Genomic DNA, 22,925 nt, shown 5'->3' on the forward strand with positions numbered 1-22,925 from the left:
ACCATCTATTCTTCTGTGAGCTGGTATGGGTTTTTTCATCATGCTTAGAGAACTGTTTCTTTCCTTACAAACAACTCACTTGAAAAAGTACTTGCCAGCTGTTATTGCTTCCCAAAATTATTTATTTATATTTTAATTTATAAATATGCTACCATTACTTAATGCCTCTGGGCAATTTGCAAAATTAAAAACACACAAAAAATAAGACAAACACCATGCAAACTGTGGTTTATGGAGGGAGAAAAAAGAGCATCATCTCTGCCTCCATTAAACCCCCTTCAAGCAAACATCTAAATAAACAGATGGATATTGCACTGAGTCCCAAAAGAAATGTAAAAGTTTCCTGAAATCAATACCATGAACCAATTCAAGAATACAAAAGTTCTCCTAAGAGCAAAAGCATTATTACCTTGTAAACTCAACAATTGTAGTGCAGAATCTAGAATGTGGCTTCTAACATCATCCATGCATTCTGTCCCAAAAATTTGACAATGTAAATATTACTTATAACTGGCACATAATAAGTGCTCGATAAATTAATAAATAGTTAATTGCTTTTAATATGCATACCATTTTAATTTCTAACTTTATAGTTTTACTTACACTGCTCATATCTAGAATCCCTCATTTTTTTCAACCCGACTTGTATTCTCTTTTCATCTAAGAAACAATGGATAGAGCTTTTACTTTATGTTTATTTAGTTGTTTGTGTATATTGGATAAACTGTGAAGTAATGAAGATTTGTCTTTATTATCTATTAGTCAGGCTTTCTGATTCCAATCTATAAGTTTAAACTACAAAATAAGCGTTTGGAAATGAGTTTTAGCATGAAAACCAGGGTTCCTATGGATTACATCTCCTGATAAATTCTATAAGAAAGCCATCTAGCAAACTAAGGATAAATACCTGTATCTCTAAGAAAATACATAACTTATAGGGGGGGAAATGCACATTCATAACCATTTTTTTCCATAGAATCTTAAGTCTGAGGAAAAGTTAAATAGAATTGAATAGGAATGTATTGCAGCCTACTACATAATCAGCTCTTGCCAGAAAGAAGAAATCAGAGAAGCAAAAAATGAGGTTCCTGCTCTTCCAAAGCTTATAATCCTACTAGAGATAAGATAAACAATTCTCTTTATAGTATTAACCATGTATGTTGAACCAAGAAAGATGACCGTGCAACATACACGCATACTCTAAAACACAGAGTATTTTGTGAGAAAACAATAGGAAACCACACCATTTACCTTCTAAACCATGACAACTTTGGTACTGAAAGGGGCCTCAGTAATGATGATAGAACTGCAGGAATAGACTAGGGATGTCTTCAGAAAACCTACTTGTGTGGAGTCAAGAATATGGGCATCGCAGTGCTTACCACTCTTCCCTGAGGTCTTCTCCTAAGCAGAACAACCCTAGCAGACAGGTGCATAAAGTGTTACCACAGTGTTATCTTGAGGCAGCCTGAAGTGCCTCTTGCTACTCAGTGTTTCTTTTTTGAATGTTCTACTTCTGATATATCTGTGATTTCCAGTCATGCATGTTTCCTCCAAGATGTTTGGTGAGAGTTATAGCATCAGTCTGTAAAATTTGATTGCACATCCTAATTGAAACAGAAAAGAGGATCAGGCTCCCCTGAACCTGCTCCTTCATCAGGAGTCATAAGCAAGGCAGTCTCTTTTAGAAGTGGATTGTGTGAGACTGTCACACTTTATGCATGATGGTCAAGAGGACTGCACTTTATTTCAAGTACTCAAACAAATGCCATGACCAACAACTTTGAGTACCCTTCCTGCTTCATGCTACCATCATCAGCCACAGTGTCCTTCATGTACCAAATGGTCAATAGCTTTTGTTTGAATGAATGAGGGAGGGAATGAGGGAGTAGCTATGGCTAGTGACAGACAAAGAGAGCTAATGGATAACAACTATTACTGCCCTCCCCTACCTGCAGAGAAACAGCTCCAAAGGAAGGAACAGCTCCAAAGGAAGGAAAAAATGTCCTATTCTGTGTACCATAGCTTGCTTCCCCAATATACTTTTTTTTTTTCTGAAGGACTAGATCTTAATTCAGTGGAAAATTTGGTTTCATATACAGAATTCTATTTTAACTTCAACAGCACATCTGTGCCGTCTTTCACTTAATCAGATTATCAGCAAATATTTATTGATGACCTACTATTGGCCAGTCGCTGTTTTAAATGCTTGTGGATACAGCAATGAATGAACCTTCAAAAAACTCTGCCCTTATGGATCTTTCAACTATTCATTCATTTGATAATCATGTGACAAGTGCCTACAATATGCAAATTTCTGGTGAATTCATAATGATGAATGAGACATGATCCCTGCCCTCCACAAAACTGTACTATAACAGAGATGCTTTTAATGAAAACCATAACTAATCAACAAGGGACAGTTAAAGGGCTCTAACGGAAGGCTTACAAGCAAAATCTATGACAGGGTGAACTACAAGAAGATTTAAGTATTAAGGGTTCGAGAAGGCTGCACCAAGAGAGTGGCATTCTCACTATAGGCTCACACAACTACACCACCTATATTAGTGACAAGTTTTTATAAGTCTTTTAAGCTCAAGAAAGAAGCTTTAATAACAACCTAGAAAATCAATATACTTTTGAAGCAATTTAAAACAAGTCTGTTTGAATACAAGCTTCTCAATGAAGCAATGTGTATTTCATTTTCCTAAATATCAGTATTAATAATAATAATAATTTGCAAGCTAACAATTATAGAGTGCTTCCCAAGTACTCATGCACTCTATTGTTCTGTGTGCATTATATGTAATAGAACATTTAATCCTTCTGACAATCCTGTCAGATTGACAACTATTATTATCTGCATGGTAATATAAGGAAACTGAGGCACAGAAAGGTTAAGAAACTTGTCCAAAGTCATAAAGATAGCAAACGACAGCACTGGGATTCAAATAAAGGCAATCAAACTCCCATGTCTGCATTCTTAATCCCTGTGCATATGTATTGCCTTTCTATTACTTCTCACAAGTTATTAATGAATGATAGTGCCTTCACCTTCAGAGAAAATATAAACTCGCAATGCCGTTTAATCCTTCGACCTAAAGTGGAAGAGACAAAGTGTCATTTTATGATACAACAAGTCATTGAGAGAAAGATTTTCGGGGCAGAGGATTTTTCTGATGCCTTACAAGTTACCTGTTTATCTCTAGATGAGAAGAAGAATGGATATGCTTGAATTAAGGAATACTGAGAAAGGGAAAAGTTGAATCCTGTAATGGTGAGTTGAGAACAGGTGAAGGTTTTTACTGTTGAGGATCTTTACTGGCCAGATCATGAACAGACTACATTGGAAAATAAGAAAAGAGATGCCACAACAGAGGCATGGCCTATTTAAAGGGGTCTAGAAAAGTGTGAAAAGCAAATCTGAACACATAATTTTGCCAAATGTCCACCCTGGGTATATATCACTCACAAAATCAGCAAATGCTTACATGTTATTTTTATAGCCCTCCACTATCTTGGAAGAGTGAGCCGGTCCTCCACCAGTGAGCTGTCAACATTTGGAGAGCACACTATTTATTGTATCTTCATGGGATTTTCACAAAAAGGTTTTGTTAGTGGTGGTGGTGATGGTGGTAGTGTTTTGTTGTGGCGGTTTTCCTATTTGGATTAAATTGAGAATGCTTCATATAAATTGTTTCAAAGATCCATTTAAGTGCCAAGTATCCCATGTAACAATGGGATGAGGACATTCCCCAGGTATCCTGAGCCTCCTTTTCTGCTTACATCCAGTTTATTCTGACCTTCTCTCACACCACCCCTATCCTTGCAGCACGGGAACCAAGCTTGCCCGAGGTGGGAGCATCTGACTCAACTTCTGACCCTCACCACACCCCCACGTTCGCCCTCAGGTTGGCAAAAATCATGTTAATAATAAGGGTATCAATCTGAAATTTGTAGATTATTTCATAGATTTCCAATTGTTTTACATATATTATTATGTGCACATTCACGCACAAACACATACACAACTCCAGAATGTAGGTATTATTAAAATAATCTCTGTTCGGGGCGCCTGGGTGGCTCAGTGGGTTAAAGTCTCTGCCTTCGGCTCAGGTCATGATCCCGGGGTCTTGGGATCGAGCCCCGCATTGGGCTCTCTGCTTGGGGAGGAGCCTGCTTCCTCCTTTCTGCCTACTTGTGATCTCTGTCTATCTAATAAATAAATAAAATCTTAAAAAAAAAAAATCTCTGTTCCAGAGATGGACCATAGATTGTTAGGATGAAGCAACATGTATAAGGTCAAGCAAGTTACAAAAGAGTAAGAGACCTGGCTCCATAGCCTGGGTTCAGCCTTTACATAGGATCATGCAAACAATAGTCCCCCCACCTTTCCTTTTCTTTCGGGATCCCTACTTGATGCTTCAATTATTACACCTCAGGGAACTTTTCTAAGATATATATACTCTTCCAACATTGGAATCCATTTTTCATTAGAACCAAAGTATACAGACACTGTGGTAAGGTTTTCAAGGCAGCCTATAGACACCTATTTAAACTACAGTTTACTAAAATAATGTACATTTAACAGTTCTGTAAAGTTTTACTAATAAAATAAAAGCAAGCAAAAGAGTAAAATGATTCAATACACCAGAATTTTTAACCAAATAGAAACTTCCAGCAGTCTTCTGGCTTGTCTTTTTTGTTATCCTGCTCAAGACAGATAAGGAAAATGCTCTTGATAATATGATCTCAGCTAAGAAATATTATGAAGCAAATAAAACTCAATCTAAAAAAAACAAAAACAAAACAAAACAAAAACTTTTAAAATCTGTCCCATCAACCTAAGTACCTATGATTCCCTTCCAGAATTTCAATAACCCTTTCTGAGTGGTTTTCAGACCCTCTTTGTCATGGGAAGTGGGTGAGTATATTTCGGTTTGTCAAAGTAACTGGCAATCAGTATTGACATGTAGAATAGGGTGCCTGGAGATGCTGACCCTCCAGCGGAGCCCAGGACAGACCCACACAACACAAAATGGAACCACATAAAATTGCCAAGAGTGACCACTATTGAGAAACACTGAAAATGAAACCTACTCCTATCCAGTTAAAAATTCAGATGTATTGGGGCACCTGGGTGGCTCAGTCAGTTAAACGACTGCCTTGGGCTCAGGTCATGCTCAGGTCATGATCCTGCTCAGCAGGGAATCTGCCTCTCCATACATCTGCTCTCTCCCTCTGCTGCTTCCCCTGCTTGTGCTCTTTCCCTCAAATGAATCAATAAAATCTTTAAAAATAAAAAATATTTTTAAAAATTCAGATGTATTAAGTTACTTTACTCTTTTATTTGGTCTTATTAGCAAAACACTGCTGTTTTATTTTATTAGTAAAACATTGTGTAACTGTTAAATATATATCATTTCAGTAAACTGGTTTAAATGGGTGTCTGTAGGCTGGCTTGAAAACCTCACCAGAGAGTATTTATACTTTGTTTCAATTGGAAAATTAATTACAAGTCGCAAAAAACCACTCTACCATACTGAAATCTGCCCATGCCTGCTACTTACTCTTTTTCTCACTTTCTTCATCTTTACCTGTAGGTCTCTGGCTCTCAATAAATAGGCAGCAGAGTTTTTTGTTTGTTTTTTTTTTTTTAATTGCAGTCCAGTTACACAATCTGCTAAATAATCAGGATGTTCTATCAAAATGTATAATCTCTGTATATTCTGAGACTCATACCCAAGCAGAGGTGGAGAGAGAATGGCAAGCACTTAGACTGTACTTTTTCCTTCTTTTTGGGACTAACAAGAATTAGTTCTGGCCACTTTTACTGAAAGCTGTTCCTCTGCTGTGAATGGGTTTATTTTCTGCTCTGTATACTCCTTTTTCCAACTGTTTTACATTTTATATTGGCTTTAGAAACTGCTGGTGTGAACTACTGAAAGCAAAATTAGACTCAGGATTGCCTGGTTTTGGATAGCCAGGCTCTCCTCTAGCTTTTGCCCCTTTTCAGGATGACATGCCTTGTTTTTTCCTAATTTTACCCTTTCCTTTGATCCCGCAAAAAGTTGGATAAAACTTTGTAATCCTATTCAAGATTAGAGAAACCCGTTCTGAATTTTCACAAATACCAAAAGGTGAGGGCGCCCTCTGCTGGTGAAGAAATGTTCCAAGGATGGGGGTTCAATTCTTGGTCATGGGAGAGTGACCTGCGATATGGTGAGATGGGAGACAGCTCACTGGCAGGAACATTCCCTAGAGGAATGCTCCAGAAGGAAACCTTCAAGAATGAGCACCAAGAAAACTTCTCAGGTTTATAGGGCTCCATCTGCACTTGTCAGGGAGTCAGGGCGGAACATCACTTAAGTTGATACCGGTTTGTGATACCAGTCTTTATCTAACAGTTATACTTCTGGCTTCAGGCCAAGCCCTTTATTGTTTTATCATTATTTACGATTTTCTTGAGAATCAGATACTTTCTAATCATCTGGAAAAGGAAAGAATTCATCTTTAGGTTTTTCTTTCTCACATGATTAATAGGATATGCCTCTCTGGGAACAGCCCCTAGTGTCTGACACCAGATCGCTACAGGGCCTGGAATGTCACCATATTTAAGTATGCAAATTCCTTCTCATTTGCCCTTGCCATTTGACTTTTCCCTAAGTAATGGTGCCAATATTTCAATTTCCCCTTTGCCTGCTGTCGCTGCCTAGTTAAAGCTCATTCATTGTCTCTCAGAACTCTTTCAGTGACCTCCCACTTCCAGTCTTCTCGCCCTCCAGTGCGTCCTTTACAGAGTTGCCAAGATTCTCTCTCTAAACCATAGAACTTTCTGTGTCGTTCTGTGTTTAAAATCCACAGGCTAAAATCCACGCTCCTTTGTGCCTTCTCAGTGCCACCTTTGCCTGCTCTAAACTCAGAAAGCTGATCCTGTTGGGGCGTTCCCCCTACTTCTAACTTCCAAACCTGTGTTCAAATTGTATGCTATGCCTAGGATGCCCTTCTCAGTCTCACTCTCCCTTTGTTTGGCTAACTCCTGTTCAGCATTTTAGGCTGAGTCAGGCTTTCATCTCCTCAAGGTCTGCCTCCCTAACACATCAACCCTCTCAACTGCATTAGTGTATATATCAATTATTCCAATTTACTCATTGTGATATAATTATCTGTGTACATTTGCATCTCCATTAGATCCTAATGATAGGAAATAGCATACTCATCTTAGAATCTCCATCTCTTTGGAATGAAAGAATTCATGAAGTATGCAAATATGAATCTAATAATAACATGTACTTAGACCCCCTTTCTATAGCATATGGCTCTATCAGGACTCTACTTTCTCAAACCATCTTCTTCATCCTGGAAACTAAGTAGGTCCAGATATCAAGGGACACTGCTTTTAAACCCATATAAAAGAAGAAACCCAAGGAATGCTCCCAGTATGGCCGCAGACTGTCATTGTCCCTGCTAAACATAAGTCTGAGAGATCTTGGCTGGATAAGATGCTCCCCACCCCAATCACAGAATAGAAAACCAGCAATGACCAAGGATTTTGAACTAAAAGTTTTCATGTTATTCTTCCTGCCAAAAATCCTTCAGTTGTTCCCCAATATCAATAAGACAAAAATTAAAATTCATCTGCCTGGAATCCAAGGCCTACCATAACCTGTCTGAAACATAATTTTCTGATCTTTCTTTTTTTACACAGATCCTCTGTTTCTCCCCACATGCTGTATTATACTTTTTGTGTTCAAAGCCCTTCCATGTGATATATCTCTGGGGGGAAAAAAAATAAAGAAAAAAACAAAAACAAAACCTCCCTTTTCTTCATCATCACTTTAAATTAGTGCTAACCATACATCAGGCCTGAGGGCTCAGTCCATCACAGTCAAGAGTAATCATTTCCCCCCTCTCTGTTGTGTACTTGTTAGTTAACATTACTTACTTAACATTTGCATTGTTCTTTATGGCTATAAAACTGCCTTATATTTTGATAACACTTCTCAAATATTGTTATAGCAATGGTTAATTTGGCATCTCATAAAGGTCAGTATCATGTCTTCATTCATTTCCAGGTGACCATGACTCCCAACCTTGCCTATTGTAATAAACATAATAAACATTTGCTGACAATGTTGAATAACCACATTTGGGTAAAAAAAAAATCAAAATCAATATCAAACTTTCATATATAATCTGAGATGAGTTCCATCCATCTAGACCTTTTCAACCAGACATATATTTTCTATAGAAGTAATGACACATCTTTTGGCATGGCCAGGAAAGGAAGGTTGGCTGTATCAGATTAATAAGCCAGAAATAACACGGCATGACTGCTAGTGAGACAAGCATGGGATGGCAATAGGGGAGGAGGACCAGGCATTAGGCAATAATAACCATGCCCCCCCCACACACTTAACAACAGGAATATGGTTTTTAGAGAGCGTACCAGTAGTCAACAGGTTGGCAAGAAATTAGCATCAGGGAAGTCCAACAAAAGACAATAGAGTCTTGTAAAAGATGCACAGTTAAGAATGGCAGCATGGAAGTAGTACAGGACCATGGTTAAGAGACCAACATTTGATGACAAATATATCTGGTTGAATCCTGATTCTGCTGTCAACTTTTTGGAAATTAACCTCCTCAATTTAAGGAAACTCACTTTCATAGCTTGGTTTCAAAACTCATTTCATAGCTTGGTTTCAAGAGTTAAATGAGATGTAAAAGCACTTACTATACGTATGGTAAGCACTCTATAAATACTGGTTGTTGTTACAAATAGTAATAATAATACTATTACTATTGTTTTTTGTTTTTATAAAATGAGAATCTAGAGGCAGGCAATGTTTGAAATTCCAGACTAGAGGCAGGCAGGGAACTTAAAAAAAAAACTATTATCCACTGCTAGGCCATCTTGCAGGATCAAGCATGATCAAGCTAGAACCCCAGTATAATAAAAATCTGGAGTTGCAGTCAAAGCAGAAACACCTCAACTAGATTTGGTCTGCAAAAGCTAGAGATTTGGTGTCAGGGGCAACTCTCAGCTATCAGAACTAGGCAATTAGGCACAGAGACAGACTTGTTCCAAAGGTAGAGAGAACAAAGTATAACTCCTTCAATGCTCATCAACCACTGAAATACGTGAACTGAGAACACTATAAGGGCTGATGAAAACTATAAGATTTCCTGATGAAAACCAAATGACTAGGGTAGTGGAGTGGGGGAAAGGATAACCAGAGCAAAGTGCAAACAAAAGTTGCTTTTGTTATTATTTATTATTATTGTTTTGCTATTACATGTTATTATATAAGTTATTGAGGACTGTATTAATAAAGGTTCTCCAGAGAAACAGAACTAATAGGAGGTATAAATATTTGAAATTGATTCATGCAATTATGGAGCCTAAGAAGTACAAAAATCTGTCATTTGGCAAGCTGGAGATTCAGGAGAGCCAGAAGTTTGTTTCCAGTCTGAGGCCAAAGGCCTAAGAACCTGGAGAGCTGATGGTGTAAGTTCCAATCCAAGCTTAAGTCCAATGGCAGGAGAAAACTGACATCCCAAATCAACAACAATCAGAAAGGGAATTCTCCCTTACTCAGCCTTTTTGTTCTGTTCTGGCCTTCAGGGGATTAGATAAGCCACATCCACATCAGTGAGAACAATCTGCTTTACTCAGTGTACATTTTCAAATGTTAATCTCATCGAACATTTGACCCAGAAACACTTCCACAGACATCATGTTCAACAAAACATCTGGGCACCCTATGGCTCAGTTAAGTTGACACATAAAATCAACCATCACCAAAAAAAAAAAAAAAAAAAAAATCAACCGTCACAGGCACCTGCTATTTACCAGGTATGAGGCACCGTACTGGCAGGCACTGTGGCTTACTGTCCAGAGCTGTGTTGCCACCAAACTCCCATTGTTGATGGAGATGTTCTGTGCCAGTTAACAGCAGCCACTAGCCATGTGTGGCTAGTGAGTGCCTGAAATGTGCCTATGTACCTGACAATTGGATTTTAAATTTAAATTTTAATTCTTTTAAAATATAAATAGCCACATATGGCTGGTGGTTACCATACTGGGCATACTAGGAAAAGAAGGTAATAGGTAAATGAACTAGTAATTACAAAATATGAGACTTAATGCAAGAAAAAGAAGGTTCTGGTTGAGGGATGGTAAGGCAGACTTATTTACACAGTGTGGTCAGACAAGGGCTCACTGAAATGGTCACCAGTGTTTAAGCTAAAGCCAAAAGGTCCAAATTTTGAGAAGCAGCAGCCAGGCAAAAAAATGGAAGGAATAGATTCCAGGTGGGAGGCACCTAATATGCAAATGCCCCAAGGCAGGAAAATTCATATTTGCTTTGAGCAACTGAACAAACCACACTTGACTAGAGGGTGAGAGAACATGTGTTGGAGAGGAAAACAAGGGCAGCCTATTACAAGAGTAGTAGACCACAGAAGGAGCTTGGATTCTATTTGAGGTATTTTATATTTACATAGTTTTTAAAGATCACTGTGGTTGATTGCTGTGTGGAAAATACATGGGCCTGCAAAAAGAAGCTTCGTGTGTGTGTGTGTGTGTGTGTGTGTGTGTGTGTGTGTGTGTGTGCTTGAGTGGATTTGATGGTTTGGTTCTCCTCCTGATCGGAATATAATCTATTCAATATTAGTGTATGTTTGTATTAAAAAGGAATATACACTTTAATCAATATTAATGAATCTAAATTAACAACATGCCCATATAGATGTTCTTTAGCTTTCTTCAGTATAGGAGAAAGAAAACAACCTCCTAAGTATGTTGATAATAGGGAAGGATTCTTTAGTTGGAACTATCTAATAGACGCACTTCTAAGAATTATCTATACGATGACATTAGTGAAATGGCTGCATACAAACACCATAAGATTATCCTTAGACTCTTGAGAGAGCTCAGTTTCTGAATGTAGGAGAAAGAAAAGGAGGAACTTAACCAAGTTGAAAAGATAATCATGAAACTGATCAATGCCAAGCAAGGAGGACCCATGGAGAACGATTAAAGCGACTGGGGTTAATTAATTAACGTGGGGAAGAGAGGATATGTAGAATGGCTACTCAGAGAATAAAGTCTAGTTTGGTTGCATTAACCCTGGAGAAAGAATTGAAACCAACAGACTAAAACTGCAGAAGACTATTTATGGCTGTGAAGCTAAGGAATCAGTGAGGAAAACAGAGCAATGTCCTTCTGTAGAGGTCTTTAAAACAGAATAGATTCTCATCAGTCTCATTTGAAAGGTTTAAGTGTGATCCTGCCTAAAGGCAAGGTGATGAACGAATGACTTTTCAAGGTCCCAGCCGGTCAGCCCTAGGAGAACACACAGCTGATTGCGTGCAGTGATTTTCTTTTGTTTACCCATATCTTATTGTTTGACACCACCAAGTGGCCACACTGAGTAGAAATGTTACAGATTGTGAATATGGGGATAGGTCTTAAGAACTGCCAGTAGTATACTCTCATAACCTTAGAACTACACAGTCTGCGCCTGGGTGGCTCAGTGGTTTAAGTCGCTGCCTTCGGCTCAGGTCATGATCTCAGGGTCCTGGGATCCAGTCCTGCATCGGGCTCTCTGCTCCACGGGGAGCCTGCTTCCCTCTCATTCTCTCTCTGCCTGCCTCTCTGCCTACTTGTGATCTCTCTCTGTCAAATAAATAAATAAAATCTTTAAAAAAAAAAAAAAGAAAGAAATATTCAATCTGTAAAATCACCTGGCATGAAAATGCTTAAACATTGTGATCCTTGTATGGTATTAATTTGAAAAGCAAAACTGGTACCTACCTTATTAATAATAACACGTCACATTCTCGCATTGTGTATTTGATGTTTGGTAGGAATGGGATTTGATTCACAATAAGCTGAGCTATGACACAAAAATCTTTTGTTTTAGATACATATATATTTAAAAGCCAGATTTTGACCCTTTCACGTTTAACAGATATATTAGGTAAATTAAATGTGTCTTCAGAAATACTTTTCTAAAATGAGTTCAAATATCATATCGGAAGAAGAATGTAGTAGACTTGCAGGGAAACCACAGTTGTTGACACATAGTCATGTGTCAACATGACTGAATGTGATGACGGCATCACATTAGAAAATAATTTTAGATACAACACAATAGGCTAATATGCTTCCTGGTACGTTATCTCTCTAATTTATGTAAAAATTACATTAGCATCCATTAACATTTATTAAACTCTTTTGTGAGCTAAATGTTGGATTCTACATTGGACAAGCCCACCTCGGCACTCCATTCTTGCACCACCTCCAAAACAAAAGCATTGTTAAATATGAGCAGTGAGGTAATCCAGGGCCAGACTCCTCCTAGTAGAACTCTATAGCCCTCCAGTTTTTATAACAAGAATTCAATTTTTTTTACTTTAAAAAGTTAGAGAACATGTGGTCATTAGTTCAACAAATATTTATTGTGTGAGTACCACACCAACACTGTTCTAGGCAATGGGGATAGAGTGGTGAATAAAAGAGACAAAACTCCAACCCTCAGGAAGTTTGTATTCCAGGAAAGACCCAGAGAGTAAATATTTTAGGCTTTGGTATGGATAGTATTAGAATATGGTCAGGGTAGTCCTCACTGAGAAAATATCTTATAAAGACCTAAAGGTAGATGAACAAGGAGGTCAGGAGTTGTCTAGAGAAAAACACCCTGGAACAGCAACTGTCAAATGCAAAAATCCCAGAGGCAATAGTGTACCTGTTCTTTTTGAGCAACAGCAGAGGAGACAGCTTGTCTGGAGCAGAGTAAATCGGAAACGAGGTCACAGACCAGATGACAGAGGGCTCAAATGCCATTTTAAAAACTAGTTTTTATCTATTAAGTAATAGAAATCCTAGGAGAATTGGCTGGGCATCCTATTCAAATAAAGTAGGAGATTTCCAAAAAATAAATACATACATACATACAAACATACATACAAAACTAGTTTTTACTCTGAGCGAGATAAGAAACCTTTGCAGTTTTAAGCACAGTAGTGACCTGTTCAGGAGCACTAATTTTAATTTCTTTGGCCTTAGAAACTGGATGGGTGAAGAAGGCTATTAGAGATTAGGGGAGGGAAAATAAAAAGCATTAGAATCTCAAGTATAGAAATATTAAGCTTGGAATACATACTGGGTATACACGTAGAGATGTGAAGAAGACAATTCCTACACGTCTCGAGATCCAAAAAGAGATTTAAGTTCAGGATATAAATGTAAGGTTTGTCAACCCATAGACCGTATTTAAAACCACGAAACTGGTGAGATCACGAAGGGATTGCATATAGAAAGAAAAAGAAGGGGTCTAAGCATTATGCCCTTGTAGTAGAAATCCAGGGAGATGAGAAGATACCAGAAAAGGAGATTAAAAAGACCAACCAGTAAGGTAGAGGGAAACCGGAAAGAACAGAGTATGGAACCAAAGTGGAAAGTATATACAGGAAGAGGGATAAGCAATTGCATCCCTTGCTCCTGAGAGTGCATGCAAAATGCAGACGGAGAATTGAACCACTGTTTTAGCAGCAAGGAAACCAATAGTAGCTTTGACCATAGCAGTTTCAGTGAAGTAGCAGAACGAGAACCTTGCTGGAGTGAGTTAGGAGAGAGCAGGAAGAGAGAAATTAGAGATAAGGAGTACACACAGCTTTTTCAAGGAGTTTCTGTGGGCTTGTTGTTGTTTATTGTTTGTATAGAAGGAAAGAATTAAGATATTACTGGAAGGGAAGCAGATCGAGAGGCTTTGGGGATATTTTGTTTTAAGATGGCAGAAACAACAGCATTTTTGTGTGCTGGTACAAAAGCTCCAGGAGAAAAGAAAAAAATGAAAAAGGGAAAAAGGAAAGAAATGAGAGAGAGAGAATGAATTCCTGGAGCAGTTTCTTGGGTAGGATGAGATCTGATGCGGAAGTATGGATGGGTGGGTGGATCGAGTTCACACTCTGCTATGTAAAATGCTTAACCTGGTGCTTAGCATGAGTAAAGGCTCAAAAGGGGCAGAGACAGAAGCCACCCACTGTCACATAAAAGGGGTTGGCTAACATGATCTCCAGGTCCAATGGAGCTACAATATTCAGTAGACTAATGCAAGTAATTTGAATAGAATAATGACAATGAAACAAACGCATTTACAGCAACATTGAATCACACTGACTAGCCTCCAGGAGACTGGTCTAAAGGTAAACAGAGATATGTAAAGGAAGTAGGAAGAGTGGTAGTTAATGTTTACATTGGGTTCATCAGGTCAGTCTGCCAGAACCAGGATCCCACAAGGTACTTGACTCCTTGTAGATGCTCTGAGTTGATTAATTAATTATCCTTGCCCTTTATAAATTCAGCATGATGAGAAACCCCTGCGTTCTCTCACAGATACTGCATGGTATAATGTTATTTCCATGCTCTTTTCATGTTCTTCCACTGAATTTTATACTGATTTATAGAGGCTAAGCTGTAGGGCAGACCTATGATAGGGAACCCAACAAAGGAAGGTGGGTGGTGAAAACATAACTGCCACTTCCAATGGGAAGAAAATGGGGCTGAAGCAACTACAATATAAATTGTGTTCTAACATTAAGAGAAATAAGTTATACTTACGAAAAATATATTAGCAAACATGTAGCTTTCTGAAACCATACTTTGTTATTTAATACTAGTATCTTTTTACTATTATAGTAATTGTGCTTCCCCGAGGGCAAGTAATAAATTTCAATGAACCTTAATTCTTCACTTGTTTCAATATGAATTGGGAGATATGTTCCTTTGGAAAAAGACATGAGCCCCCAAGTGTAATAAAATCATATTTAAGAATGTAGCAATTTGACAACACATCATTACAGGAAGAGCAACTTTTAGAAAACATTAATAAAAATACTATAACTTCTAATTTTACTCAAAACTAAATCACCAAAAGCATTAAAAATGCAGGAAAGCTGTAGAAACCCACTGTCATGATCTCTCTTCCCTAGCAATTATTCCAATCTAAGAATGGGCGCCTGGGTGGCTCAGTGGGTTGGGCCGCTGCCTTCGGCTCGGGTCGTGATCTCAGGGTCCTGGGATCGAGTCCCGCGTGGGGCTCTCTGCTCCGCGGGGAGCCTGCTTCCCTCTCTCTCTCTCTGCCTGCCTCTCTGCCTACTTGTGATCTCCTGTCTCTCGCTGTCAAATAAATAAATAAAAATTAAAAAAAAAAAAAAAAAGAATGACAATCACTAACATGATAGAAACTATCAATTTAGCTTTTACTTAAGCCTCTGTACTTACCATCCAGGATCATCTTTTACAGTTTTTGCATGTTTCAGAATTGTAAAATTTCCTTCTTGAACTCTGCACAGTAATCTTAGTACACTGTATATGTTGTCCCTAAAAAGAAAACAGCAGACTGAAATATTTAAGGGAGTCTGTGGCCAGAATATATAGAAGCTGGTGCCTACTCTTGACTAACAATTTTATCAATGCTTGCCACCTGTTGCTCAACCTCCTAATTTATATAAAGTTAGGCAAACTATACCAAATCCAGTGTACCATGTATTTTTGGAAATAAAGTTATGGAACATAACCCCACTCATGTGTTCACTTAGTGTCCATAGGTCCCTCCCCAAGGCAAAGTTAGGCCCACAAAGCCTAAAATATTTACTATCTGACTCTTTTTAGGAAAATCATACCCCCTCCTGGTTTAACTAATGGCTGGTGTCCTCAGTAAACACTGTTTGTTGAGCCATGTCTACATTTCCAAATGATAACGGAAGGAGGAATCAGTGCAAAATCAAGTCATCCTAAGAGTACCCAACTTCTATAAATATGTGTGTGCTGTCTTGAGAGTGAGACTTTTTACATTTTTCATTGATTTCCTAAATTCAGAATTTATTAAATGGATTTCTATTAGGTGACAGGTACCTAAGTAGACTTCCTTTTTAGGTAGTCATGAGAGGAAAATTTTTCCAAGTGTTTCTATCAAATGCAAATTTTGAAATTCACTTTTTCCCCCTCTTGTCTGTAATTTTTACAACTTTTTTCCCTAAATCTTACATATTCATACAACATTAGACTTTCTAGCTCACTTTATCTTATCAGTAAACTAGGGCTTTGAAAAATATAAAAGGATTCTTAAAAGATTAGTTATTTCTTAGTTATTGTCATTTATTTTGAAATGTCAGTGGACAGCGCCTTTCCAATGCCACATATGTAAAAAAATATATTGAGCAGAATAACCCTCCAAATGGTGGCATTTTTTTCCATTGTTATTTTTTAAAGCCCTAATTTTTGTCTGTCCTGAGCAAGAAACTAAACATTTTAATTCTTCCAACAGAGTACCATAGTAAGTTTATAGCTGCTGTGCCTTAGACAACCTATATTTAGGGAAGGAAAATTCCTAATTCAATTTACAATGATGAAACAACACATATCTGCAGGCAAAGATAAGAAAAACATTCAGGGGTACACCGTGATAGCTCCACTTAAATAAGTAAACTTTTGGTACTAGTGATTAGGTACACAGGATTATTATATGTTTAATTGGCTAACGTGACAATTTGGAATTATTTCTAGTCACATTTAATTGGATTTGGAATCTCTGGAGAAAAGAAATAGAGAGGCCTAGCAGAAACAGTCATAAAAGTAAACTGTTTTTCCAAAGGGTGCTAAGCAATGAATTAATATCAATTGCACAATAGTTTTTAATATCCTCTCAGCTAAATAAGACTAATTCAGTGGTCGTACATACTAGATACTAAAACCAATTCAATTAAACACAGAAATTGAGGGAGGGGATTGTTTGTTGGATTGTAAATTTTTTATTTTTACTTTTAAGAAGGCCAATTTAATCAGAGGTGAATAATCTTTAATTCAGGTAAAGTCTGAGATATGCTTAAATAGCAATACAATAGTTAGCGATGTATGCTATGCTAGGTTTGAAGGCATTTTAGAGTCCATAAAATATGTGTGGCTCTATAAATGCTCTGAAGCTTAATAAGGGACAACCGAAACAATGCATTCCTTCATAGTCTTCAAGTATTCTTTTATTGTACAAGCAGAAAAAACATCTGGAAGACAAATAGCTGGTTGCTTCTCTTAGAGTCTTAGTTTAGATTAAAAGAGAAACAATAGAAAACAAAAACAACCCTACTTTTCTACAGTCTAAAATGTGCTTGGGCTTTGCTTAATATTAATCTAGTCAAATTTATATATTACACAACCTTCTTCCTCAATATTTATATATACTACCTGTTACTGTCTTCCTTCCACCCTATAAATTTGTGTTTTGTCTTGTTTTTAATTTTCCTGTTCTTAGGAGTGCCATGATTGCTGACTACATGTTCTGGCTCTGCGGAGGAAGTGAACAGTGTATAAGCAAGCTCATCAAAATGTATTGGCAGGTAAAAAATGATGTCCCAACTAGGGAGGAGGAGCCCGTCTCATGTTTAGAACCAAAATGGAGGACTGGTGCTTAAAAGATTGCTGAAAAAGGTATCTCTGGCCATATCAGTTAGAAGGACACTACTCAATAGTAATGTATGTATAATGAAGTAGATTTTCTGTGACTGATTTTGAGGGCAAAATTCAAGGTTGTTAACCCTTGCCCTATACTTCAGGTTTACAACCCATATAAATTTTAGACATCCCAGGAACTATTTTCCCAAGCATGCTGCTATAATGACATGATCCTTTAAAATATGAACATTGTATTTTCACAGATTCTTCTTGATCTATGACCTGTAAAAGCATACAGGGAAGTAATACCAATTACATAGTAAAGGAAAAATGCAAAGATCAGTTGTATTTGTTGGGGCATATTTAGTGTTTAGAACACCTAACTAATAACAAACTGCAGATCTTTTTTCTCATTTATTATTCAAAATGGCAGCAAGAAGTCACATCAAAGGTCCATTAGATCTCAAGAAGAGAGTCATACTTTCTTAGAATCATAAAGAGAATTTAGAATTTGTTTGTTCAATCTCCTTCACAATACACAAACCTATTAATTTCCTGTCTGCTCTCAGCAAATTGTCAATAACTTTCTGCTGAAATAGATCCAAAATAAAGAGCACATTTAACTCCAAGAAATGACATCCAATTTGCCAATTATTAAACTGCTTTCTTCATGTAAAGTAGAATTCTTCTTCTAGAACTAGAAGTTCTAGAACTTCAATCCAGTGGTTCCCAGTAGGGCAACGTGGATCAAAAGGAAACCCATTTCCAAATGCAATTCTTTTCAAATATTTGAAAATCAACTACAAAAGCCAAAACCCTCCTCCGTATCTTCTCCTTTACAGACTGTTTGGGGCCTTTTATTCTTCACACTTCAAGATGATTTGATTTAATTTAATTTAATATGAACCTTCCAAACCAGCTAGAATAAGATCTTATAAAAAAAAATATGAAAGTGAGAAATAATCACCAATAGTCTTTTGATGCTTCCTGATTTTTCCCATATTTTCACTACTATGTCTTGGTCCCCAGTTTTCTGTCTCTATATCATGTGTTATCTTTATTAGACAGTAAAGATTAGGTTTGTCATATAAAATGCTCAATAATTTATATGGTTCCAGCTAAATATTTGGAGTTCAGTTTACCAACTATAAAAAATAAAGGTTTATATTAGTCCTACTGTATTTGAGACCTGTGATTACTTGAGAAAAAAAAAATGGCCTTCTAGTGAACAAAGTTTTAATCTCAAAAAAATTTAGTAATCTGCTGATAAGTTTAAAACTTTCCTAAGGAAATCTGGAACATGCAAAACAGTAGCAGTTACTTATAGTCATGTAATTAAATAGTTACAAAGAATTGCTAGATGTAAAAATATAAGCAAATAATATGAGCTATAGATACAATAAAGGAAGAAGACTTTTTATTAAAGGATTTCAGAAGCTCCTGGAAAGAAGTGGGAAAGGAGTTGAATCTCAAGGATTAGATACAACATTCAGCAAGCTTGGCATATAATAGGTCTCAAATGAATGTTTGATTTAATTTATCCATTCACTAAACAAATAACCTTGAGTACTTACTGTGTTTTCTACATTGAACTAAGAAAAAATAGATCCATCGTTGGTGCAACTGGTTAAGATGTACTGTAAATAATTTTTTCCTGTTTCCTTTAGCTTTCCAAGAACTTTCCCATTTTTTTTTACCTCAAAGTAGGAAAATAATCTCCACTTACCAATACATGCATGTTTGCTATGCAAAAAGGAGGAAAACAAATACTATTATTTAATTATTCTGTATTAATTAAAATAAGAAAAACCTATTTCTCTTTGTATTTTCTTTTTCTCTTTATTTTTTAATTATTTCTTTAATCCCTATCACCTATTTAACCAACACCCCCACCCACCTCCTTTCTGGTAACCATCAGTTTATTCTCTATAGCTGAGTATGGTTTGCCTCTCTCTTTCTCTCTTTTTTTCTCCTTTGCTTGTTTGTTTTGTTTCTTAAATTCCACATATAAGTAAAATCATATGGTGTTTATCTTTCTTTGAATGACTTATTTCACTTTTCATTATATTCTGTAGTTCAATCCATGTCATTGCAAATGACAAGATATTATTCTTTTTATGGCTGAATAATGTTCTATTGTGTACATGTACCACCTCTTCTTTATCCATTAATCACTCAGTGGACACTTGGGCTGCATAATTTTGCTATTGCAATATGCAAAAATATTGCAATTTTGCATAATTTTGCTATTGTAGATAATGTTGCTATAAACATCAGGGTCCATGTATCCCTTAAATCAGTATTTTTGTATGCTTTGGATAGTAAATATCTAGTAGTGTGATTATTGGATCTTAGCCTTATTTTATTTTTAATTTTTTGAGGAACCTCCATACTGTTTTCTACAGTGGCTACACAAGTTTGCGTTCCCACCAACAGTGCAAAAGGTTTCCCCTTTTTCTACATTCTTGCCCACAGCTTTTGCTTCTTTTCTTGGGTTGTTGATTTTAGCCATTCTGACAGGTGTGAGGTGATAGCTCACTGTAGTTTTGATTTGCATTTTCCTGATGGTAAGTGATGTTGAGCACCTTTTCATATGTCTGTTGGTCATCTGTACGTTTTCTTTGGAAAAATGTCTATTCGTGTCTTCTGCCCATTTTTTAAAAAATATTTTATTTATTTATTTGACCGAGAGAGACGTCACAAGTAGGCAGAGAGGCAGGCAGAGAGAGAGAGAAACAGGCTCCCCACTGAGCAGAGAGCCTGATGCGGGGCTCGATCCCAGGACCCTGAGATCATGACCTGAGCCCAAGGCAGAGGCTTAAACCGCTGAGCCACCCAGGCGCCCCTCTTCTGCCCATTTTTAATTGAATTATTCATTTTTGGGGTGTTGAGTTTTTCTTTTCCTCTTTTACTCTGAAGCAACTTGGCATAATGGAAAAGAGCCCTTGTTTGGAGTTGGATCTGATTCAGTCCAAGTTCTAAGACCAAATAGTTATCTAACCTAAGGCAAATTAGTTTCTAGAGGAACTTCAACTAGAAAATAAGAGAATGACTAGCAGAAAGTGTTTGAGAAGGTGTATTCTTAAAGATCATTTTATCCCTGAAATCTAATATTTTAAGCACATCTAAAAATGTCACACATATTAAGATAAAAAGAAGTAACATAATTAGAAATTTCATCCCGCAGATAAATTCCGTAAACTAAACTCCTCAACATTAGCACACCACACCCTTCTCACCGATTACATACTTCCTGATGCGAGCCTGCCTCTCCCTGATCTTAATTTAAATGTATATATCTTCCTCCTCAGACTTTATTCTGTCCTAAATCAAAAGGGGCTTTTGGAGATTGCCGAACAGTGATGCTCCACCACCCAATCTACCATGGCAACTGAATTAAAGAACGTTGAATTTATGAATGCCCCCAGACATCACAGACTAGAAACTGTACCTGCATATACATTTATAGACATCCATTAAGGCTTAGACAGGAGGCTATTTTCACTACCTTTGTAAGTGATGAAGTTTCTGTATATCTTCCTCTCAATCACATAAAATACCTATCACTCTGGTCAGTTAGTCTTCTTAGAGGTCTTAAATAAGAAATGGAAAATTGGGGTATGTAAAAATTTGAGAGCCAGTCTACACCTACTCTCACAAATTGTTGGTTTACGTATTCTTGGATACAGAAGAACAGACCTTTACTTTGGTGAGCTCAAGAACGCTTTTCGATTGTATTAGGAACAGTTTTCGTATCATCAGTCCAGCAAGAAAAAAAGGCCTAAAGCTCTGCACTACATGACAGCTCACACTGGAATATATCACTCTGAATAAAAGTGTTTGCACATGTTATGCTATAATAGCATCACCTCTTCAGAGCTAGAGAGGGTTGGAAATAACTTGTCACAACTGTACTTGCATGCATGCTTCTGAAACCTGATACCTAGTCTCCTATTATCAGCCACTCTCCTTTTCTCAAATACCTTAAAACCCCATCACAATTCTGAGCTAATTAACAAAATGGAAAATTCCGGGTCATGCTGAAAATTAGCTATTTTGAAGCAGTGACCACTATGTATTTATACATTTCTCCTAAAGTAATAATAATATTTCAAAAAGATTTTAACAGTAAACTGTAGTCCACCTCCTAAGCCCCCTGGCCCTTTAGATCCAGGTCTAGATTTAATAGCATCAGGAAACAAACATGACTTCCATTCCACTTTCCCTTTCCTGGTTTCCCAGCTTCGCTTTCAGCCATGCTGTCAGTGACATGGATTGTCTGGTATGTGGCTTTCTCTCCTACAGTGTGAGGAACAGAGCCAACTCCACTCTGCACTGCTCAGCAAAATGGAGTGAGAAAAGGGGATAACAGCTAATTTTGCTGCAGAAGTCCCGCAAAACAAGTACAGAGGAACCCCACTAAATAGGGGCCACCTGCCTGATCAGCTCATTCTTCATCTTAATTATTCTTTTTTAAATCTCTTTCTTTCTTTTTTGAGTCACAAACCCCTCTGAGACTCTGATTCCATTTATGAGCATCCACCTAGAAACAATATTCATAAACATATACACAAAAAAATGTGCCTGCTATTTATCTCATTGCATTGGAACTCCCACACATAGAATATGGAGAATTACAGTTTTAATCACTCTTTGGAAAAGGTTATGCAATTTTTCTGGAATAAGAAGTTGAAATATATTTGACATCACATCAGTGTCAATGTTTCATTTTAATAACAATAAGGGATACAACCTTGATTCACAAAGTATCTAATAGTAAATGGAATCAGAGCACCTGTAGCTCACAAGATCTCATATGGATAGGCAGGCATCAACAATAACCAAAATTCATATTACATCATTTCCTTTGTCCTCAGGTCAATGAGATTATCTTTGTTAAGTCTATACCATCAAAGTTATCTATGTCAGCAATTTGTTTCAATTTTAAAGCCATCTGAACAAAAAGTGACCCCCATAAGACATAAAGCCATTTGCCAAGTGTCTGTTGATTTTTGTCCCTAAAAACTCTCAAGACTTTGTCAGTCTCACCTCTAGTATTAGAAAATTTATATTGTTATTTATAACAATAACAACTGTTATTGTTATAAATAACAATATAACAGCCACCTCATTTAGAGTAGCAGCTTGACCAAAAAAAAAAAAAAAAGAGAGAGAGAGAGAGAGAGAAAGAAAAAAAAAGCTCATAGTTTTTCAGCAGCATCTCTAATAGTAAATTCAACATTTTAATCAAAAGACTTGCTTCACTTATGTGACTAAGGTATCAGCCATTATAAAGCTAGTCCTGGAATGAACTTCTCACTATCAATCTGTTCTAAGAAGGAGTTTTCTTTTCTCTTAAAAAATTTTCAAGAATTAATCAAACTAAATCACTTCTAAATTTCTTTTCTGAACTGCCAACAAGCTTCTCTATTAAGAAAGAGCCTCATGGTGTGTTCTTATATCTTGACAA

General features: G+C 37.0%; 1 protein-coding gene across 1 annotated transcript in view; it reads left to right on the plus strand.

Moving 5' to 3' along the window:
• The window catches only part of SPATA16 (spermatogenesis associated 16), a 236,938-nt gene that overhangs the window by 127,672 nt on the left and 86,341 nt on the right, over positions 1-22,925 (plus strand). The window contains exon 5 of the mRNA XM_046002990.1: positions 17,316-17,400. Within this exon, the coding sequence (XP_045858946.1) occupies positions 17,316-17,400 (85 nt within the window). The remainder of the gene's footprint in view (positions 1-17,315; positions 17,401-22,925) is intronic.

This window comes from Meles meles, chromosome 4, assembly GCF_922984935.1.
Source record: "Meles meles chromosome 4, mMelMel3.1 paternal haplotype, whole genome shotgun sequence".
Classification (NCBI taxonomy): Eukaryota; Metazoa; Chordata; class Mammalia; order Carnivora; family Mustelidae; genus Meles; species Meles meles.